Source organism: Pelobates fuscus, chromosome 11, assembly GCF_036172605.1.
Source record: "Pelobates fuscus isolate aPelFus1 chromosome 11, aPelFus1.pri, whole genome shotgun sequence".
Classification (NCBI taxonomy): Eukaryota; Metazoa; Chordata; class Amphibia; order Anura; family Pelobatidae; genus Pelobates; species Pelobates fuscus.
In genome coordinates this window covers 99,150,510-99,174,309 of record NC_086327.1, presented here as the reverse complement: position 1 = coordinate 99,174,309, position 23,800 = coordinate 99,150,510, and the positions used below count along the sequence as shown (strand labels likewise).

The 23,800-nt window shown below is 41.7% G+C and overlaps 1 protein-coding gene across 1 annotated transcript in view; it reads right to left on the bottom strand.

Annotated features, from left to right (window-relative positions):
* LOC134578072 (uncharacterized) overlaps positions 1 to 23,800 on the bottom strand; it is a 125,505-nt gene that overhangs the window by 40,945 nt on the left and 60,760 nt on the right. Inside the window, exons 10-12 of the mRNA XM_063437046.1 lie at positions 22,044 to 22,098; positions 20,477 to 20,569; positions 3,453 to 3,587 (exon numbers count right to left, since the gene is read on the bottom strand). Coding sequence (XP_063293116.1) covers positions 3,453 to 3,587; positions 20,477 to 20,569; positions 22,044 to 22,098 — 283 coding nt within the window. The remainder of the gene's footprint in view (positions 1 to 3,452; positions 3,588 to 20,476; positions 20,570 to 22,043; positions 22,099 to 23,800) is intronic.

Sequence of the window (23,800 nt, the reverse complement as noted above, 5' to 3'; positions counted from 1 at the left end):
TAAAAAAACAGATTCTGGAGGAAAAAGGCAGCTTTCCTTGTTACCAGATGATCAGGGAAGAAGCAAGGATCAATTCTGAGTGATTTTAGAATTTTCGATTTTTTGGCGCGATATACCTTTAACCCCTTAAGGACCAAACTTCTGGAATAAAAGGGAATCATGACGTGTCAGACATGTCATGTGTCCTTAAGGGGTTAAGCGCGCAACTATCCAGCGCATGCGCAGAACGGCGCCGGACGCCGACGATACTGCGCATGCGCCGGAAATCCGAACTCAGAAGAGACAGGATCGGAGGAAAACACAGCCCCTGCTAGCCAGTCTTTACCCAGAACATGTTCTGAGATTTGTTGGACAAAAAGGCAAAGTACATATCAATAAAATTGATTTTCTCACCCCTCCTGGGTGGTATATAGTCCTCATTCTCGGGTCCTCTACCAGAGGCAAGGGAGTCAGAGTTCTGCGCAGTATCTTAGCTGTTCTTCTGGACAGCGATCTCATATGTTCCACATGGAATTTGTTGAAGTAACTTTGGGTTACTTGCTTGTCTGTCTGGATCTGAAAGTCCCACTTGATTTAGCATTTTGATTTTTTCAGCTACCCTTTGTGGTATCTCCCATATTCTGTGCAGATGTTCCAGTATATAATCCCAGCAACTTGGTTGCTGTCCATGCTAACATCTGGCACACTGTGAGACATGTAATGCCATGTGCTGCCTTGTATCGGAGGCCTCTTTCCTCAGACCCACCCAACTGAACAGTACTGGAAGAGCAGAGACTGAACAGTACTGGAAGAACATCTGGGAGAAAGAAGCATCAAAGCAAGGTCCAGTGGCTAATAGACCTGAAAGCAGACCACTGCATGCTCCCAGAACAGGAACCAGTCACACTCACAGTCAGTGGTATCCAGCAAAGAGTAACCTACATGAATACCCTGCAGCTGTGCATACACCTTGAATGGTTCTTTGGTAAACAGGTAATGTGTTCTCTTAGACTCTGCTGTATCTGCTTGGTCTGGTTGCCAGTGCGGTCAGTATGTGATTTGCGGTTTCCAGCCAGGTTCTATCCTTGATATGTCCACGTCTGTGAAGTTGATCCAGCTTACTAACTTCCTTTCATGTTGCCTTTATCTTGGCTTCCAGTTGTACTCTACATGGTGGGCATTGCTTTTCTTTGAGGGTGATCTTGTAGTCAAGTATCTGGAGGACCACTAATGCATATATGAGCCTGTTGGTCTCTGTGATGGTGCGGGTTGAGATTGTGGACAGTGCTTCATTAATTGCAGCTAGCATACTGTCTTTCCAGTGATCTTTGATAGTTCTGTCTGCTGGTCAAGGGCTGCTAGGTTTTCTTGGATCATCTTTTTAAGGTCTGATTTCAAAAATAAGTGTGTTAATGGAAGATCTATGTGTGTGGTTGCAGAGATAATGCAAGGATATACCTATGAAAGCAGCAGAACACATTAATCAGAATAAGAGGGTCCCATTTAGTGAAACTTCTTCCTGATTGGGGAGGGCAGGGTTATATGCTGTAGCCGCTCACCTGTACGAGTGTAAGAGCGTGTACTTAAGTAAGTTCAGTATCTTTTGCTTTTTCCCCGTTTTCTTTTATTACATTTAGAATGCATTATTTTTCAATACATTAAAAGAACAATCCACTGCTTAATTAAAAAAAAAATGAAAAAAAACTTACAAAAAAATAATCCCTATTTAGTAGATATACTCCACTCAAAAGGCAGGTGCTCTGGGCAATATCCAATTGAGCTAAAACGAAAATCAGAGAGTGACAGAACTGGCTGTGATTGACAGCCTGGTGGGTGTAACAGGTCAATTTAGGAATGTGTCAATTTCTAATGAAATCTGTACATTTTGGAAAATGAAAAAAAAAGGACAAACTTCCCATATAAAGCACTACTAGTGTTTGGAACATTCTTTAAAGGGACACTAAGCACCATAATCACTACAGCTTGTTATGACGGCTATGGTGCAAAGTCTTTGGTGCCACCCTCTCATTTTATACCAAATCAGTTTGCAGTAGTTTGACAAAAAAAATGTGATCTCCTGCTACCTAAAGACCTGCAGATTGACCGCCACCTTAACCTGTCAGCTCCATTGAGTAAATACCTCAATCAGAAATCACTCATTCAGGTCTGTAGGGTTTGTACATACTAGCAGCTTATTGACCCCTTTGTTTTCTTTGAATACACTACGAGCACCTAATTGTGCACGTATGGAAACTAAGATTACCTCTCCAAGCCTTTGGATTAGGGTCTTGTGGTGCTTGCATGCACTAAACAAGTGCTGCTGTAAAAATATTTGATTGTACAAAATGGATAGGCATATACTTGCATCGATTTTTACAAATTGTTCCAGTTATAAGCAACTGTGTGCAAGGGTGATTGGACAGGAGATTTCTTTGCACCAGAATATGTGTATGAGCATAAGTTGTTAAGGTGTTTAATGTTAAGGACAGAATATTGTGAGTTTTAGAGCTGAAAATAATTTGAAGTTTGGGTTTGCAGTAGAGACCGTCACTCCAAAATAAGTGTGAAGTATTGTACACCAAATGTGCTAGCTCCTGTCCACTTTTACCACCACCCCCACCTAGTCTCCAGATCTACAATGGTTTGCAAATTTAAGCCTTAGTAATAACGTCTCTGGAGAACAAGTCAGTGAATTCAGGCTCAACCTGTTAAAAGTGCCCTAAATTACAAAGGCCAGTCTAACATTCTCCTGGGCAAAGAAACATGTCAATAATTATCCAGGTTCAATGGGTCTTTTCTGCTTTCAATGGGCTCTGAATGTTTTCTAAATGACCACTAACCCCTTTTTAAATGGGTCAGTAAAGAGACCACAGAGAATGGTGACTGCTATTGAATAAAAGTTTAATGAAGGATAAATACTAAAACTGCGTTTAATCACTGTCCTGGAACTTCCGCTTGTGGATCAGTGCAAAGTTACATGATTATTCACTAACGTGTAAATTCAAAGTGAATTTAAAATCTAAGGACCGAGTATCTGAAATAAAAGCAAAGTTGACTTAGAGAATTTAACCAGTTGGGCTATTTTCACCTTAAATTATAAATTAACTTTGAATTCATCTTGCATTCTCACTTTAGTGAATAACCCTGTTAAAGTAAGAACGACCAAAAAGATCTATCACATGCCTAAACGTTTAACATATAAAAGAAGAGCTAAAAGACCCAGGGATTGACATTTCCGATTATCCTAGGTAACAAATACTACAGGTACTCCAAGTACATTTGCAACATATATGGTGGTGCAACCCACAAAGTTGACAGTAACATATCTACACACTTACCTCAAATGGTGGCTAACTAAATGCAACGAGTTTCCAATTATGGCTAAGCTAGCAACTTCAGATGTTTGTAAACTTTTCTTTAGAGAATCCAAGAGACTATCATGTGGGTAACCTGCAATGGTAAAGTGAGTTTACCTGGTTTGAGACAACATCATTATCGCACTCATAGACACATCTTCCATATGGACCGGTCTTTAAGGCTTTAGTCAGTGATTCAATATCATAGATCCCATCATTGCACACGACAGTTATAGGCCAACAGAACATCCCCTGGGAAAACAAAATGTGTAACATGGTAACATGTTCTGTTCTCCTAGGAATTAAAGATGTAGCACTCTTGAGTGGACATTTCCCATAATTAGAATGTAATTCTACATTACATAATTACATCACAAACAAATTTTGCAGTGCTGGATGTATGGATTTATAATAATCTACATATACATAAAAACAGCTAGCTTTAAAGAAGCTATAGACAAGAATGGAATGTGCCACTAATTTCATGAACACAGGGCTGCATATAGTTGCAAATGCAATATACGCAACAACAAGGCACTTCATGCTAGCACAGGGTCTTTAGAGACCAGATTGACATCTTTAAGAGGATATACATGTAGTCCTTAAGGAGTTAAGGTTATACCGAAGGTTACACAGAAAGGACTAAAACTTCAGAGGTTGCAAGTTTTTCCCACTAGAATACCCTCTAATGGGATAAGGACATGCACATAGACAAATGTTTAAGTTTATTCAATTGTACATTCTATATCATAGAATTACATGAGTTTTTGATTTTTCTTTGATTCATAATAGTACAAAAAAACACCCCAAAATATAATAAAAGGTGTGTGTCAAAAGATTGTATTGGCAGACTGTGCAATAAAGGAAGTGTAAACATTAGATGTCACTTTATAGGAAGTATTTAGGAAGGCTGTGCATCTTACATGCAGGGAGGTGTGGCTAGGGCTGCATAAACCGTGATTACATGGCAGAGAATTGAGCAGTGAGACTGTAATGGGGATGATCTAAACACAAACTTCTTTATTAAGTTAAAAGTTGTTTTGGTGAATACAGTGTCCCTTTAATTATTGTTAAATATTGTTCAAAACCAGTATTTTTAACAGGCTATTTAAAGAACTTAAGAATAATCAAATGGAATACAATGTTTTGTATTCCAAATTACGACACGGGGGTGGGTTACTGCTGCCTTCTTAAGAAACAGCAAGGAGCTTTGTTTTAAAGATTAGCCACAGTGAAGTGATTTTTCTTTCCTAGGCTCAAGTCAGATGTGTTTATTTATATAACAGTCTTTATATAGTGTTCTTATCCTGATAATAGCAATTCTACACCTATAAAATTTCAAAAATCATCACCAATTTCTATTTTTATCCTTAATTTGAACTCTAACGTCTGTAATGTTTGAACCTCTCTATGACCTCAAGTCACTTTCAATGATACTTATACCTTAGAGTAAGAGTTTTTCTTCGCCAAACTCAGATTTTGATTTCTATTTAACCAAGGGATTCTGAACAGATGTCAGATTTTTCTCTCTAGCAAAAAAGGATAACACAATCTGCTGAGCAGATGTGTTATATTCTACATTTGGCTGACGGCAGAAGGCACAGGGCTTTTGTATCTGGTCTGACGAAGACTGTGCCCCTTCCACTTTCCCATTTAATTTCAGGTCCATTTGTCTAGAATACTTATGACGTAGGTTTGGCTCTGCTTTAATGAACAGATGGTTACTTTCTAAATAGCCAGCTCTGAACAATGGACTCCTTAATAGCCCACCCTTATTTATTAGCAGTTATAAAAAGGCTCTGCCTTCCTCGGTTCCAGGCTGGCAGATGCATTCAGGACAGCTTTTTGTTTCCTTGCTACTTGTAAATTGTGTTTTTTATTTATTTAACTGTTGTTGATACAAAGAGATTTGTAATTCCAGCGGTTTATTGTTAAAATAATATTTTTAATGTTAGAACTGGCACATTATGAAAACACTGCTTTTTGATGAAGATGGTACAATGCCATCGTGGAAATGCAAGGAGGAACAACAATGAACTGCTGATGAATAATTATACATTTTTCAAACATTGCACTCATCCAGACCATCTTTAAATTCAATAAAGCTATGCATTATCTTTTGATAGGTTAATAATTTCTGTAAGATTTGGCATTGGGGGAAAGAAAAGTGAAACAAACGATTATCATGCTTATTCAACTGGTACACAACATTTCACGCAGAACACACTGACTGATGGCAGTGGAACCTAGAAGAATGTTTTTTTTTTTTATCTGCGTCATTTTATGAAAAGGTTCCAGCACAATCAAAATCATGTGCACCAAAAAAAAAAACTAACATGACTGTTATGGTGCATTAAAGAAGCCAAAGAGGGCTGAGAAGAGCGAAGGTTTATAGCCAGTAGAAGGAGTAGCTACAATGTTTTAACACCCATGATGTTTTTTTAATCTGTAATGGTTTTGAAAAAATTGCCTGGAATACTTTTTCAAACATATTTTTTTTTTTTTTAGTTTTATGGAAGTGATGAACAAATATATTCTTAAAACACTATTCCTATATTTTTTTAAATCTCCCTAGGAGTTAATGTTATGCAGATGGCATAGAGATTATAGACTACAAATATGCCAATGCTGGCAGCTGCACACATAACCACCCTGCCCCCCCACCCCCCCCTCCTCCCCACCCCCAATTACCTGACCTGTATTCCTATTGTTAAATATTGCTCCACTTTACAGGGCACTGGTTTTATGTGCAGTTGCCATATCTATTTCAGAAGTCATCTTAGAAGATGAAGGCAGGTATTTTCAGAAAAGTATATATTTTCAGAAATGCATTTGCTGATGTTTTTGTCATTGGATGTAGCATACTTGAAGGTGAAATTGCCTTTAAACATTTATTAGTGAATAGCTCCACCAGGGCTCAAAATTTCCACTCGCCCCATATAGGCATTGGCGAGTGTAAAATAAGAGCCAGAGAGTAAAAATTCACCTCTGGTGAGTCTGTCATGAATATATGTCTTGCAGTAGTGAGTAACTTTTAGGCCAGTCTAGTAATGTAAGACTTGAAATTTTGAGCTCTCTCTTTTCACGTTAAGAGAAATACATTTGACATTACTGCCTTTAGGTTCATAATCAATACTAAGGACCAATGTAATCAATTATCCAAGTGGACAGTGGAAGTCGATAAATTACTTAACACCTTTTACCACATTTTAGACAGTCCTTTCATCCCATGGATGAAAGTGAAGACATATACTGCATGCCATTGCTCTAAATTAGTCTTTAGCTCTACCCAACTACTTTGTAATGCAGGTGTCCAGAAAAAAACCCTAAGAACTGTTGTATCAAAATAAGCCATGAAGATCAGCATGGTAATGTTTTAGATTGTTCTTTCAAGAAGGTCTTCTGCTATCAGTTATATTGCCCATGATGTCTAAAACAGCATCATTTTCTACAGCTCAAAAAAAAACTATCCATGGTAATTAAAAACAAACCAAAAATCTAACAACATTTTACATTTATTTCAATGCACAAATGCAAATTAACATATTGACAAATTGTAAAATAGTTTTTTTTAGAGTGAGGATAGACCCGGACAAATCCTCCAGGAAGTCTATAAAAATACTTCCTAACTGATGCATGTCAAGAAAGGAAAACAAATGAAAGAAAAAGAAAAATAAGCCAAAGCCAAAGTCAAACCAGAGCACATGAATTAAATGGAACTGATCAACAAACACAATGTCACACAAGTACAAAGTGGAATTGGAGAGTATGGTTTATATGGGCCTTACTGATGTTGTTGTATGTAATATTGATTATTTTCTCATGCCTGGTATATTTATCTGAGCACCTGTGGCATGCATTGTCATGTATGGATACTTGTTGCAGGATGCAATCCAACGTCGCAATGTGGTGTATTTTGAAAAGATCAGTAAAGGAAAGAATGATGCCAAAACATCCCAGACTTATATTGGCATGAGGATGTGTAGCAGACACCTTGAACAGCCAAGAGCATGACACACATTTAAAAAATTTATGAACCAATGGTTTCAAACAATGGCACTGAACCTATACCAAATGAAAAAAAGTTAAAACATACATCAGGGATAGAAACGTGGTATTGGTGGTGAATGTAGTCACAGAGAGCAGGGACAGTGTTTTCTAAGCTCTCCAGGGAATCCGTTAAATCCACAGTAATCCTAATCTATTAAGCCACAGAGTTGTATATGGACACATCCTGTGGTGGAATCTCGGTAAAAATAAATTTAGTAGGCCGAGATTACCACGTGGCATGTGTACGTGCATATGCTGACGTATCGATCAGTTGGTTGCACGAGGCAAGATACGATCAGTAGTGTACGGAGCATGTGCAAGAATACAGGATGTAGTATTCCCCTCCTCCATTGTGCTGGACAAGCCATGCGGTCAAGCAGGAAGTTAATTCTTATTTGTATTGATTGGTCAAGAGAATGTGCGGGTGGAGCTTAATATGGGAGGAGTTATGTGCCTATATAAGGAGCCTGCACTATTGTCCGGGGCTCAGAACTTGTGGTATTTTGGTGACGCTAGTCCCTCTGAGTCCCGATCGGTGATCCAATAAAGAATCTCTTCCTTCCTGAAGAAACCTGTGTCCATCTCTCTGTGCTTCGCTTCCGTCAGTTTCTCCGGTATCATTTGGTGCATTGGCCGGGAAGCTCATCGTTCAACGGTAGCTGAGAGGCAGAGGCGTGAGACGGTCTATCTTTGCCCACGTTCTCTACGGCTGCACCCCTGAACTTCTGCGTGGACCTCCCTTCGTCTCGGCGCCACTGGTCTGTTGTCCAGGAGATCATCGGCCTCTACGTGAGAAGTGCTGGGGTGTCCCCGTCGATGAGTGTGAACTCAGGTGCAGGAACGAGGAGGTAAGACAACTGCTGTTTTAGACGGCAGACCCACTAGGGGTATACCGATTGTGCGGTAGGCCCATAAGGGGTTATTTGTGTATGGAATCTGCCCCCTCTGTCGGAGGGAAGGAGCGAAGGCGCACCGCTCAATCGAACGCTCTTTAGTCAGACCGTTTGATTTGGTTAGTCAGGCGGGGTCCTGTGTAAATAGCCCTAGCCGGACACCGGTGTCTTGTCTAGACTAGCGTTCTAGGGTGTATATTACGTTCGCTAGGTCGAGGGACCGGGAGACTAAGCGGCGCCTGTGTAAATTCGGTTCGCTAGCTCTCAACCTATCTTGGCTAAGTGGGAAGGCGTGTAAATTTGGAACCCACTAGATTTTTGATAGTAATCGACTAAGAGGCGCCTGTGTAAATTCGGTCCTCTAGCTCGCTATATGTGGTGCTTGGGCAGTGTGGCTAACCAAAACGGGTGTATATAGTTTTAGGTAGTCCATCAAGGTACTGGCCAATAGTTTAGTTGGGAATTGTAAATGTGATAAAGATTGTTTAGTAAAGTGTATATCTTGTTAGATAGCGCGAGCTCAGCCGTCTAGCGAGAGTGTTAATAGTGTGTTGCTGTATTATAGTGCACGGTACCATAACCCTGTATATTTACTGACACTGTATATAAGTACTAATCACTGTCGTCCATTGCATGTTTAACACCATAACCACTAATAATTGTATTGTGACCTTAACTTGTGCTTTGACCTATGCTAACCGTACTGTAACCGCTATTTGTAAAAGACGATGTTACTGGGGTGTGTTATAGACGGGTAATTCGTATATAGAGAATTATAGCGTGGGTGACTGTATAGTTTCGCCAAAGGGCATAATATTGATTATTTAGTGACTGGTGTAACAGCTGTGTGTGTACGGGAATTCCTTGAGTGTTTATTGTGTTATTGTATACGTTTCACTTGGTAACTGTACCACGTGGTGCTGTTGCCAGAGGAAACGGGTGTGACTGTTGAATAGTACGCGTGCATAGTATTCGTTGTCAACGACGTTCCATTGATAAGTATGGGTGCGTCGCAGTCAACGATTCCGGATCCCTTAGGTTGTATGGTGAAGAATTTTAAAAAGGGATTCAAAACATGTGATTTTGGGGTTAAAATGTCTCCTGTACGTTTGGTCACTTTGTGTACTAGGGAGTGGCCTACTTTGGTTGCGGCATGGCCGCCACGTGGCAGTTTGGATCCAACTCTGGTACAGCGCTTACACGTGGCTGTATCGGGTAGGCCTGAACTTTACGGCCAGTTTCCTTAAATTGATTGTTGGAGACAGGCCGTAAATGACTCGCCAAAATGGCTTCAGACATGCCACGAGGAGCAATGTCGCCTCATGGTAGCTAGGACTTGTTTGTCCACTAGGACTGGTGTTAGGCCCATTTTGGACACGCCCCCTGAGTCCGAGATCCCTTTGCCGCCCCCTTACTTTCCGTTAAGAGGAAGTGACGCAAATGCAGGAAGTCCTGCAACCCTCCCCTCATTACCCCCATCCACTTCCGCTTCCTCCTCCAGTACAGAATCCACCCCCTCTCGTACTAAATCTCCCCTTCCGGAATCAGAACCAACCCCCATTAAATCCGAATATCCTGATTTGGCGCCACTTCAGACTTCCGGTCAAGCTTCATCTAGCTCGACTCGAAGTGTTTTATTTACAACCTTTTCCCAAAACCAAGCTCCCACATCGACATACCCTATTTCTCCCCGACTGGAACCTATGACTGACGCCCCTCCACGTAGCCCCATACAGACCCGACAACTGACCGGTGCCCAACAATTAAAACACTATCAGATGCCTCTTCGTCTGAATCCTGGGCCAGCCTATATCGATGCCGCAGGCCAAATGGCACATGCTGACCCAGTCTTCGTATATGTCCCGTTCACGACAACCGATCTCTTAAATTGGAAGACCCACAATTCCTCGTATACTGAGAAACCACAAGCTATGACTGATCTGTTCACCTCAATAGTACAGACACATAACCCGACATGGGCTGATGGCCAGCAGTTATTAATGACTTTGTTCAACAATGAGGAAAGGACAAGAATTAATCAAGCGGCCATTAAAGCACTAGAGGATAAAGCCCGTACTTTAAACCAAGCCAATCCATCAGCATGGGCCGCAACACATTATCCCAACACCGATCCCGATTGGAATGTAAATGGTGCTGATATGGTTCAACTCAGAGCCTATAGAGACGCTATAATTGCTGGCATGAAAGCCGGAGGAAAGAAAGCCATTAATATGTCGAAGACAGTTGAGGTGATTCAGAAAAGTGATGAAGCGCCCAGTGTCTTTTATGACCGATTATTGGAGGCATACCGCTTGTATACCCCCTTTAATCCGGAAGACGCAGATAATTCCCGAATGGTGAACTCCGCCTTTGTCAGCCAAGCTTACGGAGATATTAAGCGCAAGCTACAGAAGTTAGAAGGGTTTGCAGGTATGTCCATCACCCAACTAATGGAGGTAGCGAATAAGGTATATATGAATAGGGAAACAGAAAGTAAGAAAGAGGAAGAGCGCAAGATGCGTAGAAAGGCAGACATGCTAGCGGTAGCGATCGCAGGCGTAGATAGACGGGGCCCAGATAGAGGCGATAGTAGATGGAATAGGGAGCCTTTGAGTAGGAATCAGTGCGCGTATTGCAAGGAAGAAGGGCATTGGAGGAACGAATGTCCACAAAGAGAGCAGTATGAGAGAGACCAACCCAGGGCAGGTTACGGAAACTTTAGAGGCAGAGCGAGAGGTAGAGGAGGCCCCGGAGGGAGTAATGGTAATAGAGGGAGCAATGGGAACAGAGGAAGTGTTAGGGAAGATAGGTATATCCCAGCAGCGCAAAGGTCCCGCGATAGAGAAGGCAGGGACTTTGTAGGATTGGCTGACACGGTCATGGAGGACTATTGATACCGACCGGGCTCCATCCCCCTTGGTCGAGCGGAGCCTATGGTCGATGTATCAATAGGGGGAAAAAGGAGTGCGTTCATGATCGACACTGGTGCTGAACATTCAGTGGTGACTAATCTAGTTGCTCCTCCATCTGGAAGGACTATTACTGTAATAGGAGCAACTGGAAGAAGTGCTGAAAAACCGGTTCTTAAAAGTCGACTCTGTACATTGGGAGGCCACGTAGTAAAACATCAATTCCTTTATATGCCTGAATGTCCAGTCCAATTGCTGGGACGTGATATGCTATCAAAATTACAAGCGCAGATTACGTTCCTACCAAATGGAACAACATCCTTAAAGTTTAATGGACCTTCAGGTATTATGACATTATCTGTACCAAAGGAAGAAGAGTGGCGACTTTATACAGCGTTGACTAACCAAAACCCCAGGAGTGATGAGTCCTTATTCAACATACCAGGAGTTTGGGCAGAGAACAACCCACCAGGACTGGCCCGCAATATTCCACCTATAAAAATTGAACTAAAACTTGGGGTTTATCCAGTGAGCCTAAGACAATATCACATCCCGCAGAAGGCTAAGAAGAACATCCAATCTTATCTGGATAAGTTCATACGGTATGGTATCCTAAAATTCTGTACTTCCCCCTGGAACACCCCATTGCTGCCTGTTCAAAAGCCCGGTACAGATGAGTATCGACCTGTGCAGGACTTGAGAGCAGTCAATGATGCGGTTGTTAGTATACATCCAGTTGTACCCAATCCATATAACCTGCTTGCTTTAATTCCGGGCGGGGCTACTTACTTTACAGTCTTAGACCTCAAAGATGCCTTCTTTTGCCTCCGAATTGCCGCAGAAAGTCAATGTATTTTCGCTTTCCAATGGGAGAACGCTGTAACGGGCTCGAAACGCCAAATGACCTGGACAAGACTGCCCCAAGGGTTTAAAAATTCACCTACCCTATTTGGTTCAGCTCTAAGTCAAGATCTACTGGATTTCGAGTCCATCCCAGGAGAGTGTGTATTGTTACAATATGTAGATGACTTGTTGATAGCAGCAGTTACAAAAGAAATCTGTCAGCAAGCAACGCACGATCTACTACACATTCTCTGGAAGGCAGGATACAAGGTGTCTAGAAAGAAGGCTCAGTTGTGTTTGCCAACTGTCAAATATCTGGGATTCCATATCTCTGAAGGTCAAAGAATTATGGGGCCAGAGAGAAAAGAAGCTGTGTGCCAAATACCGATACCCAAGAATAGAAGACAAGTGCGAGAATTCTTGGGGGCAGCAGGCTTCTGTAGGATATGGATTCCCAGCTACGCGATACTGGCAAAACCTCTGTACGCAGCTATCAAAGGTACAGAGCACGACCCCTTCTTGTGGACCCAAGAACAGCAAACGGCATTTGAAGATGTGAAGAAGGCTTTGATGAGTGCCCCAGCATTAGGTCTACCTGATCACACACGACCATTCTACCTGTATGTACATGAGCAAAGAAGAATGGCTGTGGGAGTATTGACACAGTACTTGGGATCATGGCAAAGACCTGTTGCCTACATGTCTAAGCAATTGGATGCAGTGGCCAGCGGACTTCCACCTTGTCTAAGAGCTGTAGCTGCAGCCGCCCTGCTAGTAGCTGAAGCTGATAAACTCACTCTGGGTCAAGAACTTTATGTACGAGTCCCACATGCAGTACAGACGTTGTTGGATTACAAAGGAAATCATTGGTTTAGTAACAGCCGTATGACCAAGTATCAAGCAATGTTGTGTGAAAACCCAAGAGTGCATTTAGAGACTGTAAACACCTTAAATCCAGCTACCCTTTTGCCACAACCTACTGAAAGTCAACATGATTGTTTGGAAGTAATGGATGAAGTATTTTCAAGTAGACCAGATCTTCGTGATTTTCCCATCCAGAACCCCGATGTTCAATATTATACCGACGGCAGTAGTTATGTGAAAGAAGGGATCCGCTATGCAGGATATGCAGTGACAACAATAGACAAGGTGATAGAAGCTCGGCCACTGGCGAAAGGAACATCAGCACAAAAGGCAGAATTGATAGCACTGACACGAGCGTTACAATTGGCTGAAGGTTTAAGAGTGAACATCTACACGGACTCCAAATATGCGTTTTTAACCACTCATGCCCACGGAGCTTTGTATAAAGAAAGAGGACTACTGAATTCAGAAGGCAAAGAAATCAAATACGCAGCTGAAATCCTACAACTATTGGAAGCAGTGTGGGAGCCGAAAGAAGTCGGTATCATACATTGTCGAGCGCATCTGAGAGGAGATGGTGATGTAACCAAAGGAAATCGGATGGCAGATAGTGCAGCTAAGCGTGCCGCTGAATCAGGAAGACAGGAATATGTGGGGCATATAGCTGCTCTTATACCAACTCCACTGTCCCAATGGACTCCAGTTTATACAGCTCAAGAAGAGGAGTGGTTAAAGACTGAACCAGGAAAGTATTTGGAGAACAAGTGGTATCAGCTAGAAGATGGAAGAATAGTCATACCAGCATCACTAGCGGTAGAAATTGTCCAAAATTATCACAACGGGACACATTCTGGGAGAGACAGCACAGAAGAATCTCTCAGAAAACATTTCTACATACCAAGATTGTCCAACTTGACTCAGGCCATTGTACGAAGATGTGTAACGTGTGCTAAAAATAATGCAAGACAAGGACCAGTAAAGCCACCAGGAGTCCAGTTTATGGGGGGACTCCCCATGTCCAATTTACAAATTGACTTTACAGTGATGCCTAAATCGGGTGGACATCGTTACCTGCTGGTAATTGTGTGCACCTATTCAGGCTGGGTAGAAGCATGTCCTACTCGTACAGAGAAAGCAGGAGAAGTTGTGAGATTCCTGCTACGAGAAATAATACCCCGATATGGACTACCCTGTTCTATAGGATCGGACAATGGTCCAGCTTTTGTTCATCAGTGCCTACAACAACTGACTCATATGCTTGGTATAAAGTGGAGGCTTCATACAGCATATAGACCCCAGAGTTCTGGTAAGGTAGAGAGAATGAATAGAACTATTAAGAATCAGTTGGCTAAAATGTGTCAGGAAACCCAACTTAAGTGGAACGTTCTCTTACCCATAGCTCTATTGCGAATCCGCAGTACCCCTACCAGAAGGATGGGCCTCTCTCCTTTTGAAATCATGTATGGGCGACCACCTCCCGTACTTGGTAACTTAAGGGGGGACTTGAGTCAGTTGGGAGAAGGAATTACCCGGCAGCAGGTTGTAGAGTTGGGTAAGACTATGGAGGAGGTACAGAAATGGGTACAAGATAGATTACCTGTGAATATTTATCCCCCAGTTCATAGTTATCATCCAGGAGATCAAGTGTGGATTAAAGAGTGGAATAATGTACCGTTAGGGCCCTTATGTTGTTCTTTTGTCTACCCCTACAGCAATAAAAGTAGCCGAAGTGACTCCGTGGATACATCACTCCAGGGTTAAACCAGCAGCAGTCGATTCTTGGCAAGTTACAGCAGATCCAGAGAATCCCTGCAAGATCCGGTTAAAACGCACGACTCAGTCGGAGTAACGAGGAACTATTGTGGATTACAAATTTTATTATTTTTGGGATTTGGTGCGTGAGTGAGAAGGCCATAATAAAGCCTGTCCGCCCACCGACGTATAGTTTATAAGCCAGGGAAAGTCTTGAAGGGACTCCTGTGAAGACGAGCAGAACTCCATTCCCTGCAGCCCTTACATCCTGGAAGCTGAGGTGCCTTCGCACGGACGAAGACTGAGGATGACGGCGAAAGATGTGTTGATGATAATGTTTATTTATGTGTATTTTTATATTCAGGAAGGTAGAGGTACCGACACTCCTAGCTGTGAGGTATGCATTAAGACTACAAGAACAGGTAACCATATTTCCCAAACCCTAATTTGGCATTCACAATACGAGTGTAAAGGAGATGTATCGAGATGTAGATACCTAAATATAGACTATAGTGTGTGCCATTTAGGAGTAGGAGAACCTAAGTGCTTCAGTCCAGAGTATCAACCCCGTACAATTTGGTTGACTCTCAGGAATGGAGATCCTCAGGGGACCCTAATTAATAAGACGGTGTTAGAATCCGTACATTCTTCGGGTGTTCTGCTATTTGATGCGTGTAAGGCGATATCAAGTGGTAGAAAGACGTGGAATGTATGTGGGGATCTTAGATGGGAGAGGACGTATGGGTCTAATGATAAATATATTTGTCCCAGTAGTAAAAATAAATATGTGAGTCCTAGATGCCCAAATAAAGACTATAACTTTTGCCCATATTGGTCTTGTGTGGGGTGGGCAACTTGGGGACAGACAGTAGACAAAGACATGATAGTGACTAAGTTGCCTACCAGCCCATATTGTAAGTCTATGGAATGCAACCCAGTCCATATACTTATAAATAACCCCGATAAGTTCTTAGACAAATATGGCAATTTATTTGGGTTTCAGATATACGGGACGGGTTTAGATCCTGGGACAGTATTGTTTATAGGGATAGAGACTGATACGGTATCCTCCCAAACTCATCAAGTATACCATTCCTTTTATGAAGAGATGAGCATAGATAATAAGATCCACCATAATGCTAAAAACCTGTTCATTGACTTAGCTGAAAGTATTGCCGGTAGTCTTAATGTTACCAACTGCTATGTGTGTGGAGGTACTAACATGGGAGACCAATGGCCTTGGGAAGCAAAGGAGGTAATGTCCGGTTCTGAGGCAGTTGACCAACTAATATCTACACAAGCCGATTATCATATGAGTGTTAGAGGTAAATCTGAGTGGAGATTAAAGACCTCCATCATAGGTTATGTTTGCATAGCAAGGAAAGGAATAATGTATAATACTTCTGTAGGAGAATTAACTTGTCTAGGGCAAAAAGCTTATGATGATGATACAAAGAACACAACTTGGTGGTCGGCTTCAAATGTCTCAGAACCATCTAACCCGTTTGCTAGATACGCCAATTTAAAGGATGTGTGGTTTGATTTATCCATCACATCTACCTGGAGAGCCCCAGCAAATTTGTACTGGATCTGTGGTAAGAAAGCCTATTCGGAGTTGCCACAGGACTGGGAAGGGGCATGTGTGTTGGGTATGCTCAAACCATCCTTCTTCTTGTTACCGATTGAAACAGGTGAGACTTTAGGTGTTAAAGTGTATGATGTGAATCATAGGAAGAAAAGGGGACCCATAGAGATAGGCGCCTGGGAAGATGATGAATGGCCTCCCCAGCGTATCATAGATTATTATGGGCCAGCCACGTGGGCAGAGGATGGTACCTTTGGTTATAGAACCCCTATTTATATGCTCAACCGTATTATAAGATTACAGGCGGTGGTTGAGATTATTACTAACGAAACATCACAAGCGCTCAATCTTCTAGCGAAGCATAATACCAGGATGAGGACAGCAGTCTACCAAAATAGATTAGCCTTGGATTACCTATTGGCAGTAGAGGGAGGTGTATGTGGGAAGTTTAACCTGAGCAATTGCTGTCTTCAAATAGATGACGAAGGGCAAGCAATAGCTGAGCTTACTAGCCATATGGTTAAACTAGCGCATGTGCCTACTCAGGTATGGAAAGGGTATAATCCAAGTAGTTGGTTTGGTAGCTGGTATGAGTGGTTTGGAGGGCTTAAGGCAGTGGTAGGTGGAGTCCTACTGATTTTAATGTTGTGTCTACTCCTGCCGTGTCTTATACCCTTAGTAGTTAGGTCTGTGCAAAGCCTGATAGAAAATATAGCAGAAAGGAAGGCTGCTGCACAGATAATGGCAATTTATAAATATAAGGCTCTAGATCAAGGAGAACCAATGCAGGAAGATGAGTGTTGAAGATTCACATCATAAGTTAAGTCTGGTCTGGTTCAAGGTAACTTGCGGTGTATGCAAACTAAGGTTAAGTGATGCCTCAAGTAATTGTGAAACATCAAGAGGCATCAAAGGGGGGAATGTGGTGGAATCTCGGTAAAAATAAATTTAGTAGGCCGAGATTACCACGTGGCATGTGTACGTGCATATGCTGACGTATCGATCAGTTGGTTGCACGAGGCAAGATACGATCAGTAGTGTACGGAGCATGTGCAAGAATACAGGATGTAGTATTCCCCTCCTCCATTGTGCTGGACAAGCCATGCGGTCAAGCAGGAAGTTAATTCTTATTTGTATTGATTGGTCAAGAGAATGTGCGGGTGGAGCTTAATATGGGAGTTATGTGCCTATATAAGGAGCCTGCACTATTGTCCGGGGCTCAGAACTTGTGGTATTTTGGTGACGCTAGTCCCTCTGAGTCCCGATCGGTGATCCAATAAAGAATCTCTTCCTTCCTGAAGAAACCTGTGTCCATCTCTCTGTGCTTCGCTTCCGTCAGTTTCTCCGGTATCAATCCTATATCAATTGTTATAGACTAACACTTGCAATAAAAATATCAGAATCAAGGTTTAAAGATGACAGCAGTTCTGTTAGCAGAAGCTTATATTTACAGCCTAGATAGGGGGCCTGGTAAACACCAGCATAAATCAAAGAGTAGATGTCACAGAAGTCCTGAAAAGGCCATCCTAAAGTTTTACTCTACCAGGCCACGTTTCCCAGAACGTATTGCAGTACCTTCAAATTAAAACAAAGAATATATCTGTGTGTACTTCCTACAAATAATTGTAAATGGTATCATCCAACAATGAGAAGTTAGTGGCTGCTTACACCTGGAGCTCAGAAACCATAGATCACATTTTGTGGAGCTTCTGGATATTATAGAATGCAAGTCTACAAATCAGAGGTCAGATAAACCTCCTGACAGTCCTAAAATTGCGAGACAATGTTTATTATTGCTTGACAAAAATCATAGGTATCAATGAGGTTTCCTCAACCTCCGATGAAGATCAGCCTCTATGTACATCCCATCTAGAACTCATGAGAAAAATCTACTACAGGTAGTACATGGTACCATCGAGACTCGCTCACATATACCCAGGGACATCAAACAATTGTTGGTGATGCCACGCAGAACCCGGCACTATGTACCACATATGGTGGACATGTCTCTGCATACAACCCTTTTGGGCGATGGTTGAGAACACACTGTCAGAGCTAATGCACACGCATATGAAGCTCAGCCCCACGTTAGCATTGTTCTTTTTAGACCTTAATGACTTCCCCAAAGATGACGCCACCCTAATATACCACGCGCTTATTGCAGCACTCACGCTCATAGCCAGAGCATGGAAATCCACATATATTACCTCCAGGAAGGCCCTCCTCCAACAACTCACCACTAACCTAGACTATGAGAATATGGCTAGGACTAGCTCACGTTCCCACCAAGAAATCCAAAGATGTATTGCCAGACTAGACACCTATAGGACCGATGACACCACAGACTTGGAAGCATCGGGGAGATCAGAGGGGACAAGGTGAGTCCTGGAAGGGTACGAACCAAGCTTCATAAATAGTACACATACAATACATCTGAGGACACCCCAACGCATATCCAAAAACCAAGGCAACTTGCTGCACACAATGCCTGTCCGCCTGCGCGGGTCCCACCACGGAAGGGTCGACAGCAGCCTCTCACCCCAAATGAAGGTCTCCAATGAGACCGTGCACGTGGCTAGGACTACCCAGGGATAGTTAGCTCCATTAACGAAACCAGGATGCCTCTTTTCTACTAAATACTGTCTAATACACAAGTCTCTTCCACACCATTACCATGCTGAGGCGCCCACCCATAAGTACATAGTTTTGCACAGACGCAAACCTTGCATAATGACAGGAACGAAGTAGCTCATAAACTCCAAGTAACGGTACAAGACGGAAAACTACCATGACGGAGTTACCCAGGGGACCGGGTGACAATAGCAGCTGGTCTGCCAACCCCTTCTTGCCAAAGTCTAGCTTAAGTATTGAAGGTGATATGCTGAAAACCAAATTACTGTCAATCATTTCAAGGTCATGAATAAAATGTCCTTATTATGCAAGTTGTGGATACTGTTACCACCGATACTGTTACAAGCGACAAGCGCACTTCCCCTCTTTTTTATTCTGTACCCCAAGAAAATCAATAAAAATTGTCAAATAAAAAAAAAAAGATCAGCCTCTGAATACTTCAGAAGACATCATGGAGAGTGTTTCCTTACATCAGAAGATTATTGTCTGTGACATGAGGAAACCTTCATTGAAAAAAAGGGAATTGGGGACCCCAGGACCATGCTATTTTTTTTTTTTTTTTTAGCAATGGTGCTGTCGTAGAGATCAAAATTTATACAAATAATAGATTAAAGAACAGCGCACACACAAAAATATAGTTTTCAATTTTACAAGGCTGCTTAAAATCTTTAAGCCCCTACTGGCTCATTTATTAAGCCATATTGCCACGAGCATTTCCTTGTTACAGGAAGAATTATTCAAGTTACACAAATGCTCATAGCACTTGAGGATGACTTCTGAGATATGGAAGAAGGCTGCCTTGAAGCACACTGTTCTGGACCTTCAGTGAATACAGAAGGAGATGTCTCTACACTTAGATGGCCTTGAAGAACGTTAACCCCCATGATGACATCATACCATTTGCAAAAGTGGACAACCCAAGGTATTGCAAACGGGTTATGTCCATACGAAGGTCTGGCATATAACAAAAATTGAAAAAAAAAACAATATGTTTACATAAGGTATTGGTCAGAAAGAGAAGACACTTTTTTTTTTTTAAAAAAGTTTAACTTTTTTCGATTCAACTCAGAGTAACATTGCTTTGAGACAATTTCCTGCCCACGATTGCCCCTCGCACAGTTACTGCTAAACCGGAAAGTGTCTTACCACTGGGTTATCACATGCCTCTTCCCTGTTTAGCATAAGAGATATGTGCTCAGGATTTCAGGCATGATAGATGCTGCTTGCTTTAAAAGCTAGAACTTCTTTCTGACATGCATACTCATGCTTATGGACTGCACAGGGGGTCCATCCTTTCATCTACAATTACTCTGTTTGCACAAGCAGCTTCAGTTCAGGATTCTTCAGAAGCCTCCACTGAACCCAATATAGGTTTTCCCTTTTCCCACATTTTAGAATATGGGATTACTTTTACGGCTGCAACTCTTGAAGGCATGGACTTGTATTATATGGTCCATCTGTATATGAAGCCTTAAAAAAATGAATTGGCTGTTGTCTGCTCTTTATGCGGATTATTTTCTTCTGCTGTTTGCCACCTTATGACACAGAATCAGATATGTACTTCTGGCATGTTTAATTAAACATAAGAAATAAAGAATGCCAAAGTGTACAAACCGATTCAGCTTTCTCCAGATAAATCTTCTTTGCAGAATATGGACAAGTCTCCTCAACGGAACAATCTAAGCAGCGGCTGCCTGCATCTTTGGGCTATGTACAGATGCAAACAAAAAGAAAATAAGAGATCAATTAATGTAATGTATGTGGGGTCAAGAGAGGTGATCTGAAAACACATAAGGGATTAACATTAGAAAGGGAAGGACAGGGAAAAGGAGTATAGGTAGCAAAACTACAAGGGGAAAGATGAGGGGAACGTAAGTAGACACAGAGAGAGGCAAAAGAGAAGCACATCAGGATAGGAGAGAAAAAAAAGAAACAACTAGTAATGAGCGGGGCACAAGGCAACAAACATTGGGAAACAAAAAACGTTAAAGCAAAGATATCCAAAGTAAAATTGACAGTTTAGACTGACACAGCCAATCTGAAAAAATAGTTGATTGGAGAATATTTCCAATGGGGTTATTTTAGCCTAGCTAGCATAACAAAGTAGTTTGGTGTATAGATCATGTCTCTGCAGCCTCACTGCTCACTTCTCTGATATTTAGAAATTTTATTCAGTTTGTTTCCATTTATGTAGCACTGGCCACACCCTCATGGCTATAATTCACACAACCAATATGAAAAAAAAGATTTTTTTTTCAATCATATCTTACAGCATAGTGTGTTTACATTAGAAGTTAATATCTCTTTCTTAGTTAATTTAATTTTAATCACATACATTAAGCTCCTGCAGGCTATTAACAAAACAGGAGATATGACATTCTACATTAAGAACATTATTCAATAAGGGAGGTTAGAAAATGTAGACTCCTTTTCTGAAAATGTGTAGGGAGGCTTTGTGAGTCTCAGTTAGGGCTAAAGCTGCATGAATATGGTTTGCAAAGACCCCAAAGGTGGCATCTCAGGTTAGGGTGCAGGGACTGTGAGGTCGAGTGGAAGGTAGGTTTACACAGAGGTCTATAAAGTATCCTGCAAGACTTCGGGAGCTTCCATAAATCACTTCTCACATCTCCACTTGTGGGGGCTGCAAGGATTGTACGGAAATTTGACAGCAGAGCTCCATCTTTTGCCAACTTCAGGCTTTACCATAAGACAAAATAGTACCTAGTTTGTCTTACAGGATCTTTGTATTGGACAGACAGTGTCAGTATTTCATAAAAAGTTTATACATTTTTGAAATGCTGAGAAGAGATAAATGGCAGAGAATTAAGCAGTGAGACTGCAGGTGCATGAGGAATACACCAAAACTACTTTACTAACCTAAAGTTAATTGTTGGTTAGAGTGACCTTTTTAGACGTAAGGCCTACTTTAATAATAAGGCCTACCAGGACCTTTAACAATAATAAAATATTACTGAGAAATATACAGTAACAGTTTTCTAATGTTCATATATGCCTTGAAGAATAGATGTAATTAACCAATAACAACATGACACAATATAATATTAACCAAACCTGCAAACCTGACGTGTGAACAGACGTTGACAGTGTCATAACCTACACTTCAAGTTTGTATGGTATAGCAAGTTATAGGTGCTTCTTTTAAAGCCCTGTATATGTATACCTTGTTTTCTTTAGTAAAATGGGATAATGATCCAAATGACGATACCTTTACACATCTGTAAGTAAAGGTTACATGCATTAAACTTTTATTACTGACTATAGGAAAAATAAATACATATATATATATTGGATATGTTAGTGAATAAGCAAATAAGCATTAATATACTGCAGACCGCAAGTTTGATCATGTTAAGGAGTTTTTGTTCGTGTTTGGTCAGGCCGTCTGTGGGTCTAGACAGCAGGCATGCCCAAGGGTCCAAAGTTATTTTCCTCTGTAAGATCTGTGAACTTAATTCCATAATTTTACGCCAGTATTCTGTTACCTCAGGGCATTCCCACCACATGCGTATATATGTGCCCTTTCCACCACACAGGTGCCAACATGCATCTGTGGAGTTCAGTTTCATCTGATATTGTTTTACTGGGGTCGTATACCATCAGAATAGTGTTTTATACGACTGCTCTTGTATTGTTGTTTTTGCACATGCCTCCCAGATCTTTTGCCAATCTGTGACCTCCAACACCTCTCCCAGATCGGCCTCCCATTGATCTGCAAAGCGTAGTTCCCCTTCTTTGTCGGTTGCTGTGCTAATGTGTAAAGTAATGTAATTAGTTTGGTTTGTATGGTTTAATTAAAACACAGTTTTTCAAAGAAGGTCATTTGTGCTGAAGCTGCTGCCCTAACTTCTGTGCTCTGTGCAAAGTCTTGAATTTGTAAGTATCGAAAGTAATCGTGCTTTTTGAGTGGGGCTAGAGTGTTCAGATGTTCATAAGTGACTATATCCTGATTTACATACAGGTGAACATATCTTTGTAATCCCGTTGTCTCTATCCCTCCATAATCTCTAGCCCTCATCCCTGGCAGGAAAGCTCTGTTCCTAAACACCGGAGTTACAGGCGACGGGAGGTCACTCAGGGAGTATTTCTGTTGTGATTGATCCCATAATTGTATGGAGTTGAGGATAGCTGGGTTTGTGGTTCTCAGGATGGCTCGTTGGTTCCTTGGAACCCGATGTAGAACTCGGGAAGATCCATCCCCAGCGTCTATCGGGGATTGTGTGCCACTGTAGAATCTGGGTTAGTTGTGCCGCCAGGTTATACTGATAGAGGTGGGGTAATCCCAATCCCCCTCTTGGTTTTGGGGGGTACAAGAGGCTGGGCGTTTGTTTTGCCATATAGATGTATCAAATCACCCTTTGTATGCCAGCTAGGTCTCCCCGGGTAACCCTCACTGGTAGTGATTGAAATAAAAATAATAGTCGTGGTAGGATGTTTATTTTAATTAAATGTATGCACCCCAGCCATGAAATAGGTATATCTGTCCACAGGCTTAACTCTCTGGACAGTGTTTGGAACATGGGGGTATAATTGCGAGCAAACAAGGTCTTGGGGTCCGCTGTTAGGCGAACCCCCAGATACGTAAATTCCTCCATGTTTATTTTGAGGTGGTATTGGCTGAGCATGAGTACCCTGTCCGGGGTTGTCAGGTAAAAGGGCATGGCCACCAATTTATTGCAGTTAACTTTGTAGCCTGCCAAATATCTGAAACTGTCTAGTAGTGTAGTTAAATTATGTAATGATTCCAATGGGTTCTGGAGGGTTAGAAGTACATCATCGGCATAGGCAGACACTATAAATGATTTTCCCATCACTTCCACCCCCTGGATACTTGGTTGCTGTGTAGCTTGTAAGAGTGGCTCTAACGTCAGTGCAAACAATAGTGGGGATAATGGGCACCCCTGTCTTGTCCTGTTACCT